Source organism: Callorhinchus milii, unplaced genomic scaffold (genome assembly GCF_018977255.1).
Source record: "Callorhinchus milii isolate IMCB2004 unplaced genomic scaffold, IMCB_Cmil_1.0 Scaffold9, whole genome shotgun sequence".
NCBI lineage: Eukaryota > Metazoa > Chordata > Chondrichthyes > Chimaeriformes > Callorhinchidae > Callorhinchus > Callorhinchus milii.
In genome coordinates, this window is record NW_024704750.1 from 16,989,903 (window position 1) to 17,014,406 (window position 24,504).

Here is a 24,504-nt window from a genome sequence, read left to right on the forward strand (position 1 = left end):
GTAAATTTTATCCATTTAAAAGGGTCTGGGAAATTCTGATGAGATCATTTTATTTTAATAAATGGTTGCCAGGTTCATTCACAAAGATGCATTGACACTGCACAGTAAAAATCCTGTGAAGCGCTATGAGAGGATCTGACAAGGAAAGGGCTATCAAATCATCATTATTATTGTGGAGGCCTGTTGCTCAGTGTTTAGAGCTCTCACCTCATGGAGGAAGAGGACCTGAGTTCAAACTTTGGGCAAGTTTCCTTACTCCACACGCCTCTGTTTACCTAGCAGTGAGTAGGAACCCGGTTGTTAGTCAATCGGCAGATCACTTTTCCGGAGGTAATAAATCCCTCAAATTTTTTTGGGAAAAAAATATTAATAATAATTTGGTAACTCAATCCACGACTGTTATTGGGACACTGACGTACGCCACTGGCTGCCGCGTTTCACCCACAAAATAAACAGTCAATTTACTTTACAGTATATTTTCTATAGCGCTTTGAGACGTCCAGAAGATGTGATAAGGCACTATATCAAATGCAAGGATTATTATATTATTATTACAGCACCAGAAAAGCCAGGCTTAGTTCCTGGCAATGTACTTATCGTCTATATTATACCTGGCAATTGAGTTAGGACGCTGCGTCAGCTGCTTCATGTGCCGTGTCCTGTCCACCTCACCATCAGTGTGCAGGCCTTCAGCCTTTCCGACCACACTCTCTGGAACTCTCAAGGCCTGTCCCTTTGACCATACCTAGCTCGGGTGCCCAGCCAGCAATGTTCAGTGCTTTGGGCTTTCTCCCAACGGGAAAGGGAGGTATAAATGTAAAGTTATATATTGCATCATCACAGGACATTCAGGGGATTTCACTAGTCCTTGATTTAGTGGGTGCGATATAGTGTGTGTTTCTCCAGCACTAGTGAGGTCCAGTGAGAGGATCATGTTGTGACCACGCAAAGGTATGTAAAATATTTTCTTATCATTGTATTGACCTTGGAATCCTGAATGGAACTACTGGAACTCAGAGCTTTCAGGTCCCAGGTCTTGAGCGAAAACAGCTAATTCGCTGACTGGAGTATTTGTACAGTGTAGCGGTTAGAACGTATTGCCTTGCAAACGAGAGGACATGGGTTAGGGGGCAGGGCACAACTATAGCCAAGGTTCCTTAGTCCACATTGCGGAGGTAATAATCCCCATCAAAAATAAATTTTGGTCACTCAATCCATGACTGTTTGTGGGTCATTGTTATCCGCAATTGGCTACCGCATTTCCATATACAGTCAATTAATTCATTCTACAAGATATTCTGTGAAGCGCTTTGAGATGTCTCAACGACGTGATAAGGTGCTATATCAAATGCAAGGATCATTATTATTTTTTGCTTCCGAAGCTTCTCAGTGAGGCGATGTACTTGTCAGAGGCATGTCTGCTTAGAATGGCACCTTGTTGGTATAAAGCTTAATGCTGCCTTCTGAACCCAAGTCTCTAAACATCTTGTTTTTGGGTCTTTTACAGAATTACATTGGGACCTAATTTGTTTTTGTCCCAGTGAATTTCAGTTCAAAGCTTTTATCCTCCAGGACCGTCTCCAGCAAATGCAACCAAATGCAAAGGCTACTGTATTTCTCTATCACTGTTTTCTATAACCAAAATAACTCTTCAGATTGTATGAAGTGTATTCCGTGGCTATAAATAATTTCAGTACCCAAAAGCTACATGCACTGCAAGCATTCACTGCGGCAATTGAATCATTGAAGAGCAGATTGATTCCCAGGTGCATTTTCAGACTTAAAAATGAAGCCTGTGTGGGGCTGGGAAGAAGGAGATGGGTGTAATGCAGATGGGGCAGTTACTGGGATCCATACATTTAGTCCATCATAACTCACAACTGCAACATGTATCGATGGGTTTTGATAAGCACTTGCTTTCACTTATGAAATCTGGTTTTGGTTACATATAGGCTAGTGATGGACTGAACTGATCTTCTCACTCTACTCTTTATATTCACCCACAAAATAAACAGTCAATTCACTTTACAGTATATTCTGTGAAGAGCTTTGAGACGTCTCGAAGACATGATAACCCGCTATATTAAATACAAGGATTATTTATTATTATCATGTTGTTCATACTGTTGTGTGTGTGTGTGTGTTTGAATGTTTAGCTATTGTACAGGCAGAGTGCCCTCCCGTGCTTACGGTCACCTGCACCCTCCCTTCAGCTCGGGGTCGTGCTCCACCACTGTCAAGCGCTCTGGGATGCTACCCTGTGTGAGGGGCGCCATATAAATGCAAGTTGTTGCTGTGCGTTTGAACGATCATGAGCAGCCACTCAAGAATCTGCGACGTAGAAATCTATAATCTTGCTCAGCGCAGGAGCAAAGGTCACAAATCCTTCCGACGTGAAAGGCACTAACAATATAAATGTCATTTTGTTGTTATATAATCCCACTCGGCTGCCTCCAGGCACTCTAACTGCTGTCAGTGCACTGCGCAGTTGGAAGCTTTAACGCAGGTCTTCACGATCATTAGTTCGTGGTTTTCTTTGTGCACTTCCCCAGTTACAGGCCAAATTGGAAGGTTATAGCTGGTCATTCCTCCTGCCTGTGGGCCAGCATCCACCTCTTTAACAAGACTAACAAGGAAATGGATTAATCCAGCACCGATATCCATGTTTATTGTGTCTTTCATAAGTGGCAACCTACCGAGTATAATGAAGTTTAGGGTTTTATTTTCCCCAGGTAAATCAAATCACACAGCAATGCCCTTTCTACTTGATAACATTCGCTGCATTTATTTCCCCTGTTTTGTTCCCCAGGGGTTGCTCTGAGATGTACCGCATGCCTGTGATGGAATACAAGGTGAACAACGAAGGGATTCCATACGAGTTCAAATTGCCCTTCAGGAACAGCAATAAGTGGCAGCGAGGAGTGCCACCCGCACACAGCACCGCTCAGTCCCAGGCACAGTCACAAGCACAGGCCCAGAACCAGGCCGCCAGCAGGATGGTGTCTGCGAGTATCAGCAGGGCCCAGGCACAGGAGCGGGAGCGAGGGGCTGCAATGCCTCGCAGTGCGTCCAGTGATGGGCGGCCGATGGACAATAAGAGGTTTGTTGTTCACCTTTGCGTGCGCTTCGGAACACAATTTTAATTACCAGACGATAACCAGGGATGAAGGACTTCAGTTATGTGGAGAGACTGGAAAAGCCGGGATCGTTCTCCTTAGAGCAGAGGAGGTTCAGGGGAGATTAAATAGAGGTGTTGAAAATTGTGACAGGTTTTGATAGAGTAAATAAACCGTTTCCACTGGCAGGTGTGTCGGTAACCAGAGGACACCGATTCAAGATAATTGGCAAAAGAACCAGATGGGAGATGAGGGGAAAAAAATGTTTACAGTGCGAGTTGTTACGATCTGGAAAGCACAACCTGGAAACAGATTCAATAATAATTCTCAAAAGGGAATTGGATATATATCTGAAAAGGAACAATTTGCAGGGCTATGGGGTAAGAGCCAGGGAGTGAGACTAGTTGGATACCTCTTTCAGAGGGCTGGCACAGGCACGATGGGCTGAATGTCCTCCTCCTATGCTGTAAGATTCTGTAATCGTATACATCTTAAATGGTCATGGTCCTCTGTCTAAACAAGTATGAACTGCATTCTGGCTGCTCTTTAACCTTTATTTCTTGGATTAAAAAAAGCCTCTTCCCCCGTACACATCATTCTTTACATTTTCCTCACGTAGCTTTGCTAACTCCTCCGATAGTAAGAGCACGGCCTTGTGTGAATGCAGGAACGTAGACATTTATCCAGGAAAGCTCTCAGCTTTGAACTCCTGTCTATGTGGACATATTTAATCGGGATATTAGTATTGGTCTTATCAACCCCTACCCACTCAGTGTCAGTTCGAGCTCCTGCTTAAAAAACACATGTATATCAAGTGATGACAGATTCCCGTTCTGTTAGGAACTGTGAAAAAGGGGTTTCCAAATTAAGACTGAATTGAAATCAAATCCCAACTGCCTTTAAGGAGGAAACAAAGCCTTTTGAAAGTGTGATATCTCACAACGGTCTTCCTGAGCAACTTGAAGTCGGAGCTTTTGTCTCTGATGTCTCTTTGTCTCAGTGGGTGTACTGTGAAACAATGAACAGAACCACTGTCAAAGAATGCTTCTCCCAGATAATCCAGAAACCTTTTCAAACCCTTTTTGGCTAAAGATTTTGCAAAGTCTTAATATTTTAAAATGATGATTTTCAGGCATAGACCTGAAGAATGGGACATTTCCCAGCACACTCGGAGGTGCTGGCACAATAATAATAATAACTTGTTCATTTCAATCCATGACTGTTTGTGGGACACTGCTGTGTGCAATTGGCTGCCACATTTTGCACACAAAAATATACAGTCAATTCACTTTACAGTATATTCTGTGAAGTGCTTTGAGACCTCTTGAGTCTGCTCCACCATTCTATTAGATCATGGCTGATCTGTACCTCAACTCCAATTACCTGCCTTTGCCCCATATCCCTTGATACCCTTACCTAACAAAAATCTATCCACCTGAGTCTTGAAAATTTTAATTAAACCAGTATACACAGCCTTTTGGGGGAGAGAGTTCCAGATTTCCTCTACGCTTTGTGTGAAAAAATGCTTCCTAATTTCCCTCCTAAAAGGTCTAGCTCTAATTTTAAGACGACGTCCCTTTGTTCTGGATTCCCCCACCAGAGGAAATATTCTCAGTATCTACCCTATCAAATCCCTTTATCATTTTAAACTCCTCAATCAGATCACCCCCCAACAACAACAACAAAATTAAATTTATAGAACGCCTTTCACGTCCGGAGGACATCTCCCAAGGCGCTGGACAGTCAGGGGTCAGGAGGCAAGCATGGGGACGGGTGGGTTAGGGAAGGCAGAGAGGTGGGAGGGGAACTGAAGGCACGATCGAAGAGGAGAGTCTTGAGACTGGCCTTGAAGGAGGCAAGGGAGGAAGCGAGGCAAGGGGACTGTGGGATGGAGTTCCAGAGTGAGGGGGCAGAGAGGCTGAAAGCCCAGCCACCAATGGTAGGGTGAGTTGGGCAGGATGGGAGTGATGGGGTCACGGAGCCTGGTGCGTGAGAGTACACGAGCTACAGAGTTTTGGATGATCTGCGGCTTGTGAAGGGAAGAGTTGGGAAAGCCGATGAGGAGGGAGTTCCCATAATCAAGCCTTGAGGTGACGAATGCGTGGGTGAGGATTTTGGCAGCCTGAGGGGTGAGGCAGTGGCGGAGTCTGGCAATGTTACGGAGGTGGTGGTAGGCAGTGCCGGTCATGGCGCGGATGTGGGGGAAGAAAGGACAGTTCATGGTGAAACAAGACACCCTTCTAAAGTTCATATCTGACCCACAGCTCCTGCGATGTCAGAGACAAAATCTAGGCTGTGAGATATCACACTTTCATTCCTCCTAAAAGGAGGTCGGGGTGATTTAATTCCTACCCAGATGGCCTTCGTTCCTTGGCAGAATGAAGAACAAGACATGTTTAAAATGTTTATAAAAGTACTGACAATGGATATTGCATGCTTTGAGCGCTGGATAATAGTTCTTGGATGAACCTGCAGAGTTCAGTCACAGCAGCAGTTTTATAAACTTTTACCTCCCTCTTTGGGCTGCTTGCGTTGGAGCCCTCACAGCTGTGTAATCTGCAGTGAAAACTCAAGCATCTGAAATGTGCATCAAAGTGACTTGCAGAAAGGAGCATTTCACACAGTTGAGTTGAGATGATCTGTTGGCTCATCTCCCAGATCGTCTCCTTTCATACGTTGAACGAGTGCAGAGGAGGGTCACGGAAGTTTGGAATTTCACAAGAAACAGGCGTTTGAATTGTTCGGGTCGGTGAGGCTGAAATGCACTTTTGAAGGTTAGAGGAGCAGTAAGATTGATCAAGGAGATCATCGGGATGCCCTCAATCCTGATACATTATCATGCATCACTGATGGTTGGATGCCACACGGCATCGGAGAAGTAGAAGGTGCTGGCAACTTGAAAAGACGAGAAAAATGACAGGGATCTAATAGTAAAGAAAATCCTACCTGTTCTTCACTTCCTCCCACATCAAACAGAGAACAATGTACTCCTACACCTACATTATAATAATAATCCTTGCATTTGATATAACGCCTTATCACGTAGTCGAGACATCTCAAAGTGCTTCACTGAATGTATTGTAATGTGGACTGACTGCAATCCCTTCACTCCCTGGCACCTCCCTACCTCTCCTCACTCCCCAATCCACCACTAGCTCGACTGGCACTGGCTTCCTGTTCGTCCCTCACACCCTCCGCCCCACCATCGCAGGTTGCGCTTTCAGCCACTGGGCCCCAAAACTCTGGAACACTCTCCCTCAATCTCTGGGCCTTGCCCGCTCTCTCCCCTCTTCCAAGTCCTGGCTGAAAACTTTCCTCTTTGACCATGCTTACGGCCACCTGCCCCCAATTCGGAGTCAGGCTCTGCCACTGTTAAGCACTCTGAGACGCTACCCTGCGTGGAGGGCACTATTATACGTGCAAGCTGTTGTTGTTGACTATATTTTCTGGGCAAAACACGGTAGCTTAATTGCGCACAACAGCGTCCCACAAAACGTTGTGGATTGAGTGCTCAAATTTATTTTGAGGGATTATTACTCCCAAAAAGTGATCTACCAGTCAATGAACAACAACTAACAACCGGGTTCCTACGTGCTGCTAGGTAAACTAGAGGCGTGTGGAGTAAGGAAACTTGCCTAAGATTTCACCCTGCTCGGGAACCGAACCTGGGTCCTCTCGCTTGCTAACCGCTACGCTGCTGGAAAGCCTGCAGCTTTCAACATGGCTTAGCCACACTCACTGGGATTCATGGTCAAAGCTGGTTGTAGCATAGATCCTCGACTTTCTGTTTTTTGATGGGCGATTAACTGTTGTATTAATATATAATTTGCCGAAGGAAAACACCTCAAAGGGTTAAAGCCTACCCTGAACACATGAGCAGACACAGCTGTCTCTCATTATACTTTGCGACATGCTGGAGTTGTACTCTGGGGTTTAAACCAGAACCACACAGGTCAAGGACCTTTTTGTAGCAAGCTGCAAGTATTTGTTCTCACAATAGGAGCTCTTGGTGGAGCTGAGGAGACATTCCAGCCTAGTTAACTAATGGGATTCGCTGGAGATCAACAAATTTAGACAGTTTAAAAGCAGCACAATGAGACATCTCTGCTGCTGGACATCAAGTTGTTGCAAATCGAAGACAGCTTCAGTGACTGCTGGAATTATTTTTTTAAAAAAAGATCTACCAAGAGCAGCACAATCAAACGGGGGCAAAATCGTTCCAGGTTCGTCAAAAGCGAGTGAAGCAACAAAACCACTCGGACTGAAACTAAATCTGCTTCTCGTTGGAAGTTGGCGCCAAAATCAGCCAAGTCCGAGAATCTTGGAGCAAGTTGCGTTGGAAATAAAATGATAATGGTTAACCGTTTAGACCCGACCCAGGGTCAGAATAGGGTGGCAATCAGCATAGAGTCGTCTCAACGACGTGATAAGGTGCCGTATCAAATGCAAAAATTATTATGATTATTATTAGGTAAAATGTTGGGCAAGTTTCCTTACTCCACACGCCTCTGTTTACCTAGCAATAAGTAGGAACCCGGCTGTTAGTCGATTGGCGGATCGCTTTTCTGGAGGTAAAAATTCCTTCCCCCAAAAATTATAATAATACATTGGTCGGTAAATCCACGACTGTTTGTGGGACACCTCTGTGTGCAATTGGCTTCCCCGTTTCGCCCACAAAATATACAGTCAATTCACTTTGCAGTACATACTGTGAAGCGCTTTGAGACGTCTCAAAGACGTGACAAGGCGCTGTATCAAATGCAAGGATTATTATGATTATTATTATTATCGGCAGTAAATTGATGGCAACCAGCAGCAGGGGGTATTCCTGTTGTCCCCTAGATTGAGGAGTGGGGGTGGGATCGTTCAGGGGGTGTCACCCCAGTGAGGATACACTGACTCCTGCTGGAAGGTGCAAGCGTCTGTGGCTGAGGACAGGATCGGGCTAGTCTGCGATGTCCCAACCCTGCAGTAGGATAAACGGTCGAGACTCGCACATAAATAATGGCCACTCAGGCGACATACAGCAGCAGGGTATCAGCAGAGCCCAGTCGTGTAATGAAAGAGTTTGAAGCGCTTTGAGGAAATCGCAGAGTGATTTATATCAAACACTTCATTCTGATTTCATAACCATCTTTCTCAACGAGAAGTAAAATAGTGGAGACGTATCGAGAGCCTTTAAAGGAACCAGGGAATAGGCGAGGGTTATTTTCCTGTGACGGGGGAACTGCAGGGGCCAATGCTCTGAGACTGTTGTAATATTATTTCGACAGATTAAAGTGAATACAATAATAATGATATAATATGTAATAATCCTTGCATTTGGAACAGCATCTTATCATGTCGTTGAGCCGTCTCAAAGTACTTCAGAGAATACAACGTAAAATGAATTAACTGTATATCTTGTTCCAAATGCCAGTGTTTTCTTTCATGCTGGGCTGAAATGTGAATGATTCCCATTGTTCCTCTACCAGATTTTTTGCATGGACAGGATTCTGAGAAGGTTTCGGGGTTTTTAAGCAGGAGAGTGGAATGTCCGTTAACTTGTGTGGTAAGCAAAACATACACGTTCTGTTTAAAGGCTGCCGTACCAATAAGAGCTTAACTACGTCACCAGTCTGACAGATGGATTGGGGGGTGGAAGGAAAGCAAAAATAAAATGAAGCCAAATAAATCTGGAGAGTTGGTCTTTGCTGCTGTTGCTGTGATGGTGAGTACCTCAGGCAGGAGGCCCCCACGTGCTCCGATCAACAATTATGCAGCGGAGCCCAGCTCTGGAACAACTTAAGAACTTGGCACTGCCAGACTAATAACCCTTACACTTTGTACAGAGTCTGTAAGTATGTCGCAGAAGATGGCTGCAAGTGTTGTGACTGCGCATTAGGTAAATGTGAGTTCAAAGCAGGTGTAGTGTAAACGTAAACTAATCGAATCCGACCATCAAAATCATCAGCTCTTTAATAACATTAAACGTGCAACAGCTGATTATTGGCACTCTGGGGTTTGGGAGCATTAACTGCTCTCTCGCAAGCATTGTAAACTGGGCATTGGATTACAGTGTAACGGTCTGAGATCAGCCTTGTGTTCTCTTTCCTGCTTCTTCTTTTCCCCTGGATATTTATTGTACCAACAACAAATAAAATTTGTGTTCGCCTTTCACATCGGGAGGACGACAAGTTGTTGGACAGTCAAGGATTTGCACCCAAGCTGGGGGTTGGGATCAGGAGGGTAGGGCTAGGAGGGTGGCTGAAGGTGTGGTCGAAGAGGAGGGTCTTGAGACGGACCTTGAAGGAGGCAAGAGAGAGGGCAAGGCAAAGGGAATGTGGGATGGAGTCCCAAAGGGTGGGGTCAGAAAGACTGAAGGCCAGACCGGCAGTGGTGGGACAGGCAGGATGGGGGACATGAAACAGGCCAGAGTCCGCTGAACGGAGAGCGTGGCTAGGTTTCACTTTGAACCATAGAAAGCTTACAGCAAAGAAGACAGCCATTTGATGCATCACAGCTGTGCTGCTACTGGCTCCCCAACCATAGCAACCCACAGTAATCCCATTACCCTGCTCCTTCCCCCATACCCTTTCATGTTATTTTACCTTGAGCATTTAGTCAATTTCTTTTCGAAGTCAGTAAGTGGCAGATACCTCACAGACTGGCTGTGTGTCCCAGTAGATATGGAACAGGCTCCCTGGGGAAACCGTGGAAGCAGAAAGTGTTGATTCTTTCAAAAGCGAATTACATCAAATTTTTTTTAGGAAATAATATCGTTGGACACAGTATAAAGTTGGGAACATGACGTAGGCCTGAGACTGCCAGGATGGTGGAAGGCGAACTGGATGGACCTTGGCCTTCCTTGGTTGAGCAATTCCTATGTTCTTATGAGGCTCAGCTCTGTGTCAATCAGGAGCCACTGCAACCAAGAATGTGACCTACCTTTGTGCAGAGCCCTCAGCCTCTGCATTCTTCGGCTTTACGGGCTGTCTGCTCCGCTAAATAAATCTAACTCCTGGCTTCAGTTAGATTGGGTACTGAGTTCTCCCAAGTCTCGACTATTGTGATAAATCAGTGTTTAGACACAAGGGAGGTTTTTTTTGACCCAAGTTTCAGGGTTAAGACATTGTTAAGTTGTAATACCAAGATGGCTTAAATGTTGGTGTCAAATTTATCGGTGGTTTTGGCTGACTGTGTAACGATTGTACATCAGTGTTTTTGTGGAATGCGTTGGAATACTCAAAAGGAGAAGGGAGTTTCTCCTGGTGTTCTGGCCAACAATCCTCCCCCAAATAAGATTGTTCATTCACTTCATGGCTGTTTGTGGGGCCATTGCTGTGCACAAATTGGCTGCTGGGTTCACCCACAAAACACACTGCATTTTACAATATATTCTGTGAAGCGCTTTGAGATGTTCTCTGACATCAAGGCGTTACATCAAGCTAAGTATTATTACTATAGTTTGGGTAACACACACTTAATAAAGGAAAGTTACAGCAAGTTATAATAATCACCCTTAATGATAATTATTGTATTTGATATAGCATCCATAACGTCAATTTCTCAAAATGCTTCACAGGTGATTGGTGTTGAGTGTAGTGACTGTGTATTTTTAGGCAAACGTGGCAGATAGTTTGCACACAGCAATATCCACGACAATCCCATAAAGTGAATGACCAATTTATCAGGTTGGTTTGAATGCTCTTAAGCATGGTGATGGCTTTCTTCTCTGCACGTGTCAGACACCCGGCTGCCCAAAGCAGATCTGATGGATAAGTAGGTAATCGGTCCCATCAGTAGGAGGGAGGGGGGAGAGTGATGGGGTTGACATTTTGTTGTGACCATCTGAAAGATCACGCCTTTCCCCCAGCTTTGAGACATCTCAACGACATGATAAGGCCCTGCGTCAAATGCAAAGATTATTATTAACTTTCTCTTTCGGGGGCCGGTTAAATGACTGAGTCAATCCAGCGATTTGTGTTTTCATTTCTGATGAAGATGGGCATACGCTTTTCCCCCTTGTATCTCCACAAACATTTTACATTTCTAACGTCCTTGGGGATTTCACATTGTAACATGAAGGATTATTGTTCTGTTGTGCATTTGCACTCCTGAACACAGAAACCAGACACAGTTGAACCCATCTATATCTTCTTATCTGCAGTATTTTCCATTTTGTTTCTATCTTCTTATCACTTATGGCCCAAATCGTCCCAAACTCGCTCGTAAGGGACACCTCGGCACTAAGGGCAAAACAGGTCAGTTTATTGACCACCCTCAACTCCACGAGTTTCTGCTGTGATTTTTATTTCAAGCGAAGTGGTGACAGGTTGCCTCTCTTGCAGATTGCACCCCTCGGCGGACAGTCCCTACGTGTCTCTATCGTCGGTCTCGGTGGGAAGGAGCCAGCACTGCCGCAGCTCTCCCAGCAACCTGTCTTCCTCCAGCGACACTGGATCTGGCGGTGGCTCCCACCGGAGGCAGAAGTCCACCCCTGACGGGTGAGTGCCAGCCCGTGCTGTAATTAATCCGGTTGTTAGCGGCTCGCCTGAGGCCAAGTTAGACGCGTGTTGTTGAGTTTGTACGCATTGATCTCTGTGCCCTGCCGAGCAGACTAAACGAGAGGCTGATATCGCTGACATCTGTTAACAGGTATTCATTTCCTGCTAATTGTAGGCTCCAAAATTAGAATGAAATGAGGCAGAAAGAGACGCATGTTTTTTTTTGCTCCAGATACCTGTAACACGCTGTGCAGGCAAGCGGGTTTATTTAAAGAGGCGACCCGCGCTGCATGTATTGTGAAACCATCAAAAAATATCGCACATTGTTCTCTTGGTGGCCCCTGATATAGCCCTTTGTTGAACCTTTCATGTTACTTGTTGAAACAATTGCTGTCTGGTAGTACAATACATAAGGAGGATACTGCTGTCTGCCAATTAAACAGCAATATCAAGATCCTTGCAATGCGTACAGAATGCACAGGGCGAAACACGAGGTATCATCGTGAGGATGTCAATACTTAGCGTCAATCTTGCCCGCTTTCTTCTGCTTGCGGCTTGGTGCTGACTTGTCCTGCCTTTCTGTCTGAACGCAGGCTGCCAGCCGAGCAATAGGAACGGCCTGAGCAAGCCACCGTATTTAACTGTGTCCATTTATGTTTGAAACGATGAAGGGAACAGGTGAGCTAGACAGGGAACAGCAACAAATCGCATTTATATAGCGCATTTCATGTCGGGAGGACATTCCAAGACACAAACGAGACGCAGATGTAGAATTACCTGTTCGGGTGAATGTCAAAGATCCCATGGCACTATTTGGAAAGAGAAGGGAGCTTCTCTCTCCTGGTGTCCTGGCCAACAATCCCCCAAATAAAGTTGGTCCTTCATTTCGTGCCTGTTTGTGGGACATTGCTGGGTGCAATTTGGCTGCAGTGTTCACCTTTTTTTTAAAAAAAAGTGACCAACTTGACAGTAATTACTTTTGAGATGGCAAAAGTAACAGGTGACGTGAGATGTCCTCACGTGAAATGGCTCTATATTAAATTGCAAGGATTATTATTACTTTGGTGGAGAATTAAAACTTTTAAGGATAAATGTAACTCCTTTCTTTTTACTACAAGAGATGCCGTTTCCGAGCACTAGCATACATCATAATAATAATAATAATCCTTGCATTTGATACAGCGCCTTACCGAGTCGTTGAGAAGTCTCAAAAATGCTTCACAGAACATATTGTAAAGTGGATTGATTGACGGTGTAATTTGTGGGCGAAACACCCACATGTAACTGGAAATAACCTGCTTCTTTTTGAAGAAAACTTCTGTTTTCAATTGTGGCAGATGCTTCTCCAATCCCTATCCCCCCAATCCCCCTCCCACCTCCCCACCACTGTCAGATCAGATCAGTTTATTTATAGAGGTTTGGCTGATGGTGTGCAAACATTACAGATCATTGTGGAATTTGAAGTAAAAGCAGCACAGTCACCGAGCTGTGGGAAATGCCTTATCCAGACTAATGAACGGTTTTATTTACTCTCTCTAATCACATGCACACAGAGCTCCATGGCTTGGTAGGAACGACTACAATTTAGCAATGGAAATCCAGCTCGCTCCCAAACAATCAGGCTATTCAAAATAATCCCCAAAAAGCTGGGATAAATGTGATGCATCCTAAATGTTTTGTAAGGTACAGCATAGGTTTTTTTTAAAAAATCTGTTACAATTGACATTTTACATTTACACACAAGAATGTGCAGTTACTGAAATTATGTGGATTTTTTAAAAAAAAGTCTGATTCATGCTATAAAACATTAAACCGTCAGTATAGTAATCGCATCAGGTATGATCCATCTAATTCTCTGTCTCTCTAACCTCTGTGTATTTATCTTCTTGCACACAAACACAGGCCACACAAACACACTGTGCCACTGCCCGCTGTCCCAGTAAATCAGATTTTCTTAAGTGTTTAATTCCTACCAGGTTGGATCACATTGTTTACAGAAGTGGCCATACCTGAGTGTGTGTGTGTATATGGCTCCGCTAGGTTTCTCCCCCACTCTTATGCACACAAGCTTCCTCATTGGTTCTGTTTGCTTTTGATAACCTCTTCAAGTGTGAGTTCATATGTGAAAGGTAAGAAAATAAAGGCACTGAAATTGCTGCGTTTGTGATGCTCCTCAAATGCTCTCACTCATTCGTTGTTGTAATTGTTCAATATTTAAGCGCTCTGACCCTCTGCCCCCATTTGAAGGGCGCTGTATCAATGCAAGTTGTTTTTGTTGTTCCTGCTGGGGTGGGAATTATTCCAAGTCCGACTTTTTTTTAAGATATAATCTACTTTCACGTCTTTAATCAATTTTTCCCTCACTAAGCTCTCTTCTGACTGATTACTTACCAAAGAGGCTTTGCCCAATGAGTAAACATCCTCCCCTTTTGATTTCTGTCATCAGTTTTGGCATCAACCGGCGATCTCCGGGGTCGATGGATCGGCAGAGCTTCAACGAGAGTGGGGGTAGCGGGAAATCCACGCCCAGCTGGCAGAGGAGCGAGGAGAGTAACATGGAGAAAACCACCCCCGGTGAGTGTCATGGCCTCTCATCTGCCTCCTGGAATTGAGAAAACATCTGGTCTATTCATACTGGCACAGTAAATTATTACCAGTTCATTTCAATCTGCGTTGCCATGTACACGTTTATAAATTCAAACCATGACTTGTTTGTGGCATTACTGCTGTTTTAATATAGCAGACGATGCCCTCTTTCTGCCCTCCGATTACTTCTTGTAATCGCTCTCGGACTTGGCTTGTGCCCTCTTTGTTTCACTGACTAATGCAGTAATGAGGCATTTAGTGGTTTCCAGCTTGTCGCACTCTGTCGGAGGAGGGGAACTGGATCCACTCGGGCAAGAACGCATTGTTGGCCTGGTTCTGTTGGCAGCACTGTGGCTTCTGAGCCAGAAGATGGTGGCTTTGAGACCCAAGTCAACACTATGAGATCATTAGCTTAGACTGACATTCTAGTCAGTTCTGTAGAAGTGCTACACTGTCAAAGCTACCGTCTTTCAAATAATAATAATCCTTGCATTTTGATATAGCGCCTTTCACATCTTCTAGACATCTCAAAGCGCTTCACAGAATATACTGTAAAGTGAATTGACTGTATATTTGTGGGCGAAACGCAGCAGCCAATTGCGCACAGCAGCGTCCCACAAACAGTCGTGGATTGAAAATGACCAATTTATTATTGTTTTTGTTTTATGAAGGGATTATTATTAGGCGTTTGGACCCAGGTGCTCTAACCATTGAGCTACAGGACTCCACACGTTGGATGAGACGTTAAACTCAAGATCCTATCTGCCTGTTCAGGTGGACGCAAAAGATCCGGTAGCACTAATCAAAATGATGAGGGAGTTTCTTCTGTGTTTTCCTGACCACCCATCCCCCAGATAAACTTGGCCCATCTCTTTGTGGCTGTTTGTGGGATATTGCTGGGCACAAATTGACTGTTGTGTTGGCCCACAAAATAAAAAAAATCACCAGATTTTGATGGAGCTTCTATATTATTATACGATGGCTACTACTAATCCTTGCATTTGAAATAGCGTTTTTTTTCCACGTCAACAGGATATTTCAAGTGCTCACAGGATATACAGTAAAGTGCAAGTTTTGTGGGAAAACACAACAGCCAAAGTAGGGCACAGCAATGACCCACATCTCAATTGAGGGTCCAATTGAGTGAATTACCATATTTTTGTTTGGGGGGGGTGGGAGGAGAATTGTTTGCCAAGAGACTTGGAACAACTATTTGAATAGTGCCATGGGATCATTAACATCCATCTGAACAGGCAGACGGGTTTAACATCTCGCTCGGTTGACGACACTGAGGTGTAAGAGAGCGGAGTTGCTTTCCCCTCCGAGCTGGCTAGGATCCAAAATGGTGAATGCAACAGAGCGGTGGATGATTGGTCATTTGGTAATTTGGAATGTTTATGGTTAGAATCTAATTTCTTATAGTTCCTGATTTTGAAGCGGCTGGATCGAGACAGAATTTGCTACTTCAATCCCCGCTGCCATTTAAGCCTTGACTGATTTTCTGGCTTCAAGATTAGTAAATTAGTAAATTATCACTGGATGCCGCAGTGTTTACAAGGGTTTTACTTGGGGCAGGAAGAACTGGCTTCTGAGGGTTTTAAGCTCCTAAACTGCCTTAGCTCTAGTCCAGATCATCCGCTTCCAATTATTGAGTCTTGATAATCATCGGCAGTGAAACATTGCTCCTTTCTAACTTGTCTTGGATCTGAGCTCCTTTGTGAAATCTCTGCACAATTTTCCTACCAGATGAAAGACACATCTGTTCATGATGTTTGTGGGACACTGCTGGGCCCAATTGGCTGCCGCGTTTCGCCCACAAAATACAGGCAATTCACTTTACGACATATTCTGAGAAGCGCCTTGAGACGTCTCAACGATGTGAACAACATGCAAGGATTATTATTCTGTCATTCGGAAGATTGCAACTCGAATGGAGTTCAGCACACAACATGTTAAAACGTCTCATGAGATGAACTGAACTCATTCCAAACGTCGGAAAGCTTCTCCCTTGCCAAAAGGGCCTCCTCTTATTTTCATACTAACTGAGGTTCTTTTCTTCCGAACCATCTGTTTTGTCTGTGTGTTACTGTTACTGTTATTATGCTGTGCATCAGATTGCAGTGTGCGAGACAGGATGTGGTTTAGCTTTTGATATCCACCATTATTCCGAATGACAATGATAAACCCTAATACTGTCTCCCCGCTGCGTATCCCCAGCCATCAGAGTGGCTCCTGCAACGCCCAGGAACTAGTGACGCGGATTTATTCCTGAACTAGGAAGATCTCGAGAGCTTGAGAAAACCTTCAAGTCAGAAAAGGCTGATCGTTCTTCAGTGCATTAATTCTCCTGTCATGCTTATATGGGTCTTAAATAATCTCAATGTTGGCTCCAATACTTTGCTGGCAAGACTATTCCAAACAATTTATTATTCTTTCTACGTCCTGCAGTCTTTCTGTGAACTTGAGTAAAATCAACAGTTGTGTTATATTGACAGTGGCATTAAAATGCCATTAATGTGGTTTTTTTTTACAGTGTTTTTACTTCTGAATAGATCCCATTTCATTTCCCCCGTCTGAGGCCCGCTCCCCAGCACTAATTCACCATTAGTAAGCTCTCTTTACTGCCCAAACCCTCAGCCACGTCTTAAAAGTTAATAAAGGTATTTTGGCGTCTTTAGGTTATTTATTTTGCCAAAAAGTGGACGTCTTGGAGCCAGGAATATCTGCCAGGAATGCCTTATAGACTCTAAGAGGTCCATTCTGCGACATTTGCGAAAGAGGCATGAAATTAAGATTTATCACGCCATCTCACTATTTTCTTAACTCATTGTTCCTCAATATGAACATTGGAACTCCTTACTTGATCAGTCTAGCCTTCCTCATACGCATCTCTTTCCGGGGTTAATAATCTCTCCCCCAAACACCAAGCTAGCAGTCGCATAACCACTGCTTCTGGATTTAACTTGCTCCCTACCCTCTTTAAAGGTTCACCTCAAAACGTACCTCTTTGACCACTCTTTTGGTTATCTTTCATCGTCTTAACCCCTTCAGCTTCCACCCCTCAGATCCGATGCCCAGCCAAAATCGGGACATTCTCTCGATATGAAAGGAGTTCCATAGTGTGATGGTTAGGGCATTCGCCTCACAAGAGAGGACCCGTGTTTGGTGCCTGAAAGCTGAGGCAAGTTTCCTTACTCCACACGCCTCTGTTTAACATAGCAGTAAGGAAGAACCCGGTTCTTAGTCGATTGGCATATCACTTTCCGGGGGTAATAATCCCTCTAAAAATAATTATGGTTTGGTCACTCAATCCACAACTGTTTGTGGGTCACTGTTGTATCCAATTGGCTGCCAGTTTTTGACCATAAAATCTACAGTCAATTCACTTCACAGTATATTCTGTGACGCGCTTTGAGACATCTCAGTGATGTGATAAAGCGCTATATCGATGCAAGGATTATTGTATTTATTAATAAAAGAGCTTGTAGTCTTAACAAAACTGATCCTTCTCTTAACTTTTTGGCCCTTTCTCTACTTTTCTCAGCACTTGTAAGAACTGAACTCTTGCCTCTTTGGAGATTAAAATATGCCACCTACACACTCTTCCTCTCTGTGTTAAAAGAAATCAAAACTCCTCACATCTCCTCCTGCACCTCGGCTCCCTGGATCCCAAAATGAGGAAGGAATTCCTTTCCCTCAGTCTTTTTTTTCCTGTCCTCCCTTTGCGATATGGTTGATGTCAAATTTGACCCAGTTTTTAATCTGTGTTTCCTGAGCTCAGCGCACAGAATGCCACTGCTGTTAACGGATAGAAAAGCCAATGTTAATTATAAGCGCCTTCATTTGCAATTAGAGCTGTTTGCCAGTCATCAAATTAACCTCACTCCAGAACGTTCAAAGCACATCCTTCACCTCTCCCACATTTCCTTTCCACTCTGCTGTAAGGTCGGTTAAGTCTTTTTTAATTGACATTTTGCCTGCTTGTAAATTACACAGCGAAGAATAAATTCTCTATCTCTCCGCTGTTGTTTTTACAAAGTGTTACGATAATGTATTTCAGAACCAACCTGGCACATTCCCTCGGCGTTGAAAGTAACATCTGTGCTCAGAGAGAGTCCCAACGGCAGGCTGTCAAAGCAGGAGATTATGGGCCATGTTTCTCCCAATAAGCACGGACAGGTAAAGAAGTTACAATCTATTCCGTGTCTGTCTCAACATAGAAAGTGATTTTGTGTGTGTGTATGTGCGCGTGTGTGTGACAAGTTTTTTTTGCTAGTTAGCTGATAGCCTGGGGACACGCCACCTTATGTAGAGTTGCTGAAAATGTTATACGATTATCCGTGGCGACCTATTAAGTTGACTTAACAGCACTTCTATATGCAGAGCTGATTTTTTTTTAAGAAGAAAGCAAAAATAAATGACTTGAAAGTCGGTGTTGAGTAAAACTGCTCATGTTGCCAGCGTTTGACTATTAACATGCTCTCTGTACAACTTCAGCTCATCAAATTGAGTCTTAAATGTCATACATTATAAATCACTCTTGACACTAGCTTCCAGTTGAGGAACCGAGCGACTTAGCTAAAGCTTTCGGTAAGTCGAGGCTTTTACAGCACTGGAAAGAATGCAAAACATTTTAACCCTTTTTGAAGACTATAATATAGTATTTAAAAATACCTTGTAATGTATTGGTTGAGCACTCGCCTCGCAAGTGAGAGGATTCCGGGTTCGATTCCCAGCCGGGGCGAAATCTTAGGCAAGTTTCCTTACTCCACACGCCTGTTCATCTAGCAGTAATTTGATTGGCGGATCACTTTCCTGGGGTAATAACCCCTTCAAACAAATAAATAAATACAAATAATAATTTTGTCACTCAATCCACGACTGTTTGTGGGACGCTTCTGTGTGCAATTGGCTGCCAGGATTCGCCCACAAAATGTATAATCGATTCACTTTACAGTATATTCTGTGAAGCGCTTTGAGTCATCTCAATGACGCAATGAAGCACTATGTCAAATGTGAGGATTATTATTATCAATTATACCACGTTTTTCACATCAGGAGGACGTCCCCAAGTGTACTGACAATGCTGGGTGGGCAATCTGAGGGCCAGCAAAGATGACAAACCGTGTTCAATGACGCTCATTTTGAGATGACTTTGAAAGTGGGGAGAGAGGGAGGGAAGGAGAGAGTCAAAGAGACTCCAGGATGGAGATGCAGAGAGCAGGGCAGAACTGCTGAAAGCTCCTTATGGCTTTTAGCTCTCAAAATGCACACATCTGGCGCAAACAGGCTGGGCGTTGCAAATACAGAACAGAGCTTGACAAATGCGCCAAGGCAGAATATCGTGCTCAAGGAATCGATTCGATGCTCGCAGCTTTCACTTGGTTTCTAATGTGGAGCAAGGATCAGAGGGTTAAATGTTCCGAATCCAGCTCCCTCTTTGGTATTCAGTGGCGGCTTTGTCCCCAAAATAGGAGGCACGACCTGCGAAAGCAGATTGATAAATTACTTTTACTGACAGCCACACAGCACGAAATGTCAAGTGAGACACGAGGAAACCAAGCGAATGCATGTATGTGTGAGGCTCCGTGGACTAGCAGCAGCCTTCAAATAGGGGCAGATGGTTGTATTAAGTCGGGCGTCAGAATATTTCTGATGGTGGTTGATTCAGACTGGCTCAGTGGCAGCACGCTCTGAGTCGGAAAGTTGTGAGTTCAAGCCCCACGGCGGGACTTGGAATCACATCGTCTAAGTTGACAATCCCATGAGGCGATGGGGGTGTATTGCATTATCGGAGGTGACGTCCTTCAGGTGAGATGTTAAACTGAGGTCCCGTCTGCCTTTTCGGGTGGATTTTAAAGATTCCATGGCACTATTCAAAAGGAAAAGGGTATTTCTCCCAGTGGCCAACAATCCCCCAAATGCGATTGAACACTCGCTGCATGGCTGTCTATGGGATATTGCTGTTTGCAAACTGGCTGCTGCATTTCGCTCTCAATAATAGTCAAACCACATTACAGTATATCCTGTGAAGCGCTTTGAGATGGCTCAACGTGATAAGGCACTACGTCAAATACAAGGATTATTATTATCATCTTGGTTCCTGAATTGTACCAAACAGTAACTTACGCAATTGTGGCTTTGTGCCGCGCCCTGATCTGAGAGTGACACAGGGTTAAGACATCGGCATTTTACAACTGCATGTTTTTTGGTGTGTGTGTTGTTTTTTAAATCAAAAAAACGAAAGCACAGATCGCTGGTTGCAGCTCTGCCCCCTGAACCCAAGCCCCATTGTGCCAGGGAAACATGCAACTGCCATGTCATAACTGCCTGAGGATTTACTGGTTACAAGTCTCACAATTGCAATTAACACAGCAACGTTTCAAATATCACATTTCAGACCCCATAAAGCTGTAGTCGAAGCAGAAAGCATCAATGTCTATTAGGTATTTAAGAGAGAATTTAATGCGTGATGGTGAAGGAAATAGACCGGATTAGGACCGGTGGGGCCTTGTGTGGAGTATAAACACTGGCGCTACTTGGTACGAATGGCCTATTTCCGTTCTGTGTCACTGTAAACGATTTGTTACAGCGTCTAAGTTGAGACGTCTCAAAGCGCTTCACAGAACATACTGTGAAGTGGATTGACTGTATTTTATGGGCGAAACGAGGCAGCCAACTAATAATAATAATAATACTCCCAATGAATAGGTTGGGCTGAATCTTACCGTTCAGAAGTAAAGGTGTTTGTTTGTAATTGCGGCCTGAGTACCAGTTTGGGAATTTGGGGGTGTAGGTGTTGTACTATGGGTCTCAGCTTTGCCTCTCCCTCCTCTGACAGACGGAGGCTCAGTATTCGAGCCACTCCAGCAGCAACACCCTGTCCAGCAACGCCTCGAGCGCCCACAGCGACGAGAAGTGGTACGAGAGCGGGGAGCGGGCCGAGTCCGAGCTCAACGGCTACAACTACATCCAGGGCACGTCGGCGGACAGCGGCATCGACACCACCTCGTACGCTCCCAGCCACGGCACCGGGCTCTCCCTGGGGGCCGCCTCCTCCACCATCGGCTCCTCCAGGTCGTCCACGGGGCACAAGGAGAAGCCGGGGTCCCCCTGGCCGCCGGGCTCTGGGGACGGTGCGGCTCATGCCGGCGGCCACTCAACCGACCGTCCATCTTACAGCAGCGAGAGGAGGGGGGAGGCCTCACCCAGCGCGGAGAGAGAAGCCAAGGCGTACGGGGGAATGGTGCACGCGGCTTCGGTCCCAGCAGCCCGGGACAGCAGCACCTACAGCCTGAGTGACACCTCCTCCCACTCCAGGTAGGTCACCCACTCCCCAAGAGGAGACTCCCTTGCCCTCTTGTCTCGCCGCCCCGGCCACTCTTCCTCTGCGGCTGCTCTCAGGTGAGGCAGGTTCCTGCTCTCGGCGCTGGAGGTCAGACGTGCTTTCACAGAACGAAAGGTCTCATCGTCCTCAGCCTTGAGAATTTAAACTGATCCCAGCGGCCCACAGCCTTTGGGATTTTGTACAAATCTCCAGTAATGTTCGTTCCTCTCTTGTGTCCCGCAGCACACTCAGCTCGAGACGATCCATGAGCCCCCTCATCTTCACCCACAGCAGGACTTCACCCCACCAGGAGAGCTGGCCAGTCACCTCCCCACAGCCCCCTCCCCAGCCTTCCCCGGGCCCCGGCCACAGGACCTTCTACCCCAGACAGGGAGCGACCAGCAAGTACCTGATCGGTTGGAAAAAGCCCGAAGGGACCACCATCAACTCGGTTGGCTTTATGGACATGCGGAAGTACGAGTTATTTTTGTCTGATCTATTTTGTGGAGTAACTTAGCAGCTCTGCGGTTAAGGTGTTATCCGTGGTGAACCCAGTGCTCGCATGTGAAGCGCTTTGCGACATGATTGTGCAGTCCCGTGTCGTAGTGGTTAGTGCGCTCGCCTCGCAAAGCAAGAGGACCCGGATTTGATTCCCAGGTGGGATGAAACCTTATTGGCTGATCACTTTCCGAGGCTAATAATTCCCCCTGCCCCCCCACCCTTTCCCCCCAAAAAAATGTGGTCACTCAATCCACGACTGTTTGTGGGACTCTGCTGTGCGCAATTGGCTGCCACGTTTTGCCCACAAAACTTGCAGTCACTTCTCTTTACAATATTTTTCTGTGAAGCGCTTTGAGACTCTGTGATAAGGCGCTAAACCGAATGCAAGGATTATTATATAAGACGTCCATCTGTCAGCCGTCAGTTGGGTAGTGGCCCTTGGCTTGCTTTTGTCTTAAATTTGAGTCACTGCAGAGTGCTGCAGCTAGAGCAAGCAGAGATAATAATAATAATAATAATAATAATCATCCTTGCATTTGATATAGTGCCTTATCACGTCTTCGAGATGTCTCAAAGCGCTTCACAGGATACACTGCAAAGTGGATTGACTATTATGTGGGCAAACCGCTTAATGCATAAACAACAAGATTTCATTTCATTTATAGATAAAGCCGGGAGGGGGGGAGGTGGATGTGGAGGGGGAGTTCAAGTTATATTTTACTGGGACTCTGTAATCTCTGTACAGTAACTCAATTCACATGTGTCGGAAAAAGGCTCCCCTCTGCCGTACAGTTGCAATGTAACACATCTATAACTGGATAGCAGAGAACTGCAGTGGTGCCTGCTAACACTCACTGTCGAGGTGCAAATAAAACTGCTGGGCACAGAGTGAGGTGCAGTAGGGCGTTGAATTCCAAAGGTAAAGGAGTGAGATGCCTTTATTGAGTGCAAGGGAGAAAAGATTAGCCAGTTATTCCTTTTTTTTTACACAAAAAAAAGAGCCAGACTGATTTAGGCAAAATACATCTTGAGAGCAGCCTGAGGAGGAAATATAGTCTGAATTGTGAAATTGGACTGAAGCTCTTTTTTTACACAGCGCGTTGACGATTGATGGGAAGGTGTGCAGTGCCTAATGCACCAGCCTGCTCCAGTTACCCACTCCACTATCAGCAGTCGGGCTTTCAGTCTGTCTCGCTTCCCCCCCACCCCCACTCTCTCTCTCAATCTCCCACCCAGAGTCCCTCTGACTCGCTCCCTCCCTCTGTTCAAGCGTCTCCAGACCTACCGCTTCGATCAAGCTTTCGGTCATCTTTCCCCTGCCCATCCCACCCCACCCAGGCTCTCAACGCCAGGCTGTTGAGTGCCTTCGGGACATCCTCCTGACGAGAAAGGTGCTGTGTAAATGTTAATTTGTTGTTATAGTCATGCATCCACATTGTTTTCCCTCTGTAATTAATAGTTAAGTTTTGTTTCGCCCACAAAATGTACAGTCAATCCACTTTCAGTATTTTCTGTGAAGCGCTTTGAGCCCTCTCAACGACATGAGAAGATCAAATGCATGTATTATTATTAATGTCTACGTGTTAGGGTTTGGTACCAGACCCCCTCGTTCACCTGACACAGACTCTCTGGTGAGTGAGAAGCAGGAGCTATTGCTTGTGCCCAGGCATTGGCTAGTTATCTTGTTAAACTATTGGTGAATTTCCCTCTCTCGTCTCCAGTGGTTTATTTTCCCTCTCTCCTCTCTCTCTTTTCCGAAAGGACATTTACAACAACCTTTTACCTTTGGCAAAGCGTCAGGTAGTTCATTGCTTGCGTGTGGGTTTTGCAATTTTTAGCAAATTTATTGAGTTGTTCCAAACTTTTTTTTGCATTGAGCGGGTGTGGTTTTGGTGTGTTGAGAGACTCCAGCTGGTTTGATGCATGCGGTTTATTGATCTGAAGTAAAACTGGCCCAAAGGCCTCTCACGTGAAGGTACCTACTGTCTCAATGAGAGGTGTGGGGGCTGCAACCAGGTAACACACCCAACCTGTGCTTGTCCACCTCCATTCCCATCCATGCTCTCCTCTGTGAGTATTCTAAGAGTCGAGCAGCAAATGAACAAATGCTAACTAGTCTGTGCCGGCGTTCACACTCCACATTCTCCCTCCTCTGCCTTCCCTTCTTCCTCACAATGACCATTCGTTGAATAGATGAACTTTTAAGATGTACACTACGCTTGGGAGGGCCACTGTAATAGATGAGATTATTCTGAAACCTCATAAAAAAGAGGAACATTTGCTCCCAAAAAAAATCCGATCGCTCAAGCCACGAATATTTGTGGGACACTGCTCCACCACAAAATAAACAGTCAATTCACTTTACAATATATTCTGCGAAGCGTTTTGAGACATCTCAACGACGTGATAAGGCACCACATCAAATGCAAGGGTTTTTACTATCAATATGCACCCCAGTAACTTTGTGCATTTGTATGTGTGCATGTTG

The 24,504-nt window shown here is 45.0% G+C and overlaps 1 protein-coding gene across 6 annotated transcripts in view; it reads left to right on the plus strand.

Moving 5' to 3' along the window:
* sipa1l1 (signal-induced proliferation-associated 1 like 1) overlaps positions 1-24,504 on the plus strand; it is a 163,803-nt gene that overhangs the window by 132,416 nt on the left and 6,883 nt on the right. For all 6 annotated transcript variants that reach the window (XM_007893254.2, XM_042337969.1, XM_007893253.2 and 3 more), the window contains 6 exons: positions 2,810-3,100; positions 11,447-11,602; positions 14,049-14,176; positions 18,249-18,367; positions 21,030-21,508; positions 21,759-21,989. In XM_007893254.2, the coding sequence (XP_007891445.2) occupies positions 2,810-3,100; positions 11,447-11,602; positions 14,049-14,176; positions 18,249-18,367; positions 21,030-21,508; positions 21,759-21,989 (1,404 nt within the window). The remainder of the gene's footprint in view (positions 1-2,809; positions 3,101-11,446; positions 11,603-14,048; positions 14,177-18,248; positions 18,368-21,029; positions 21,509-21,758; positions 21,990-24,504) is intronic.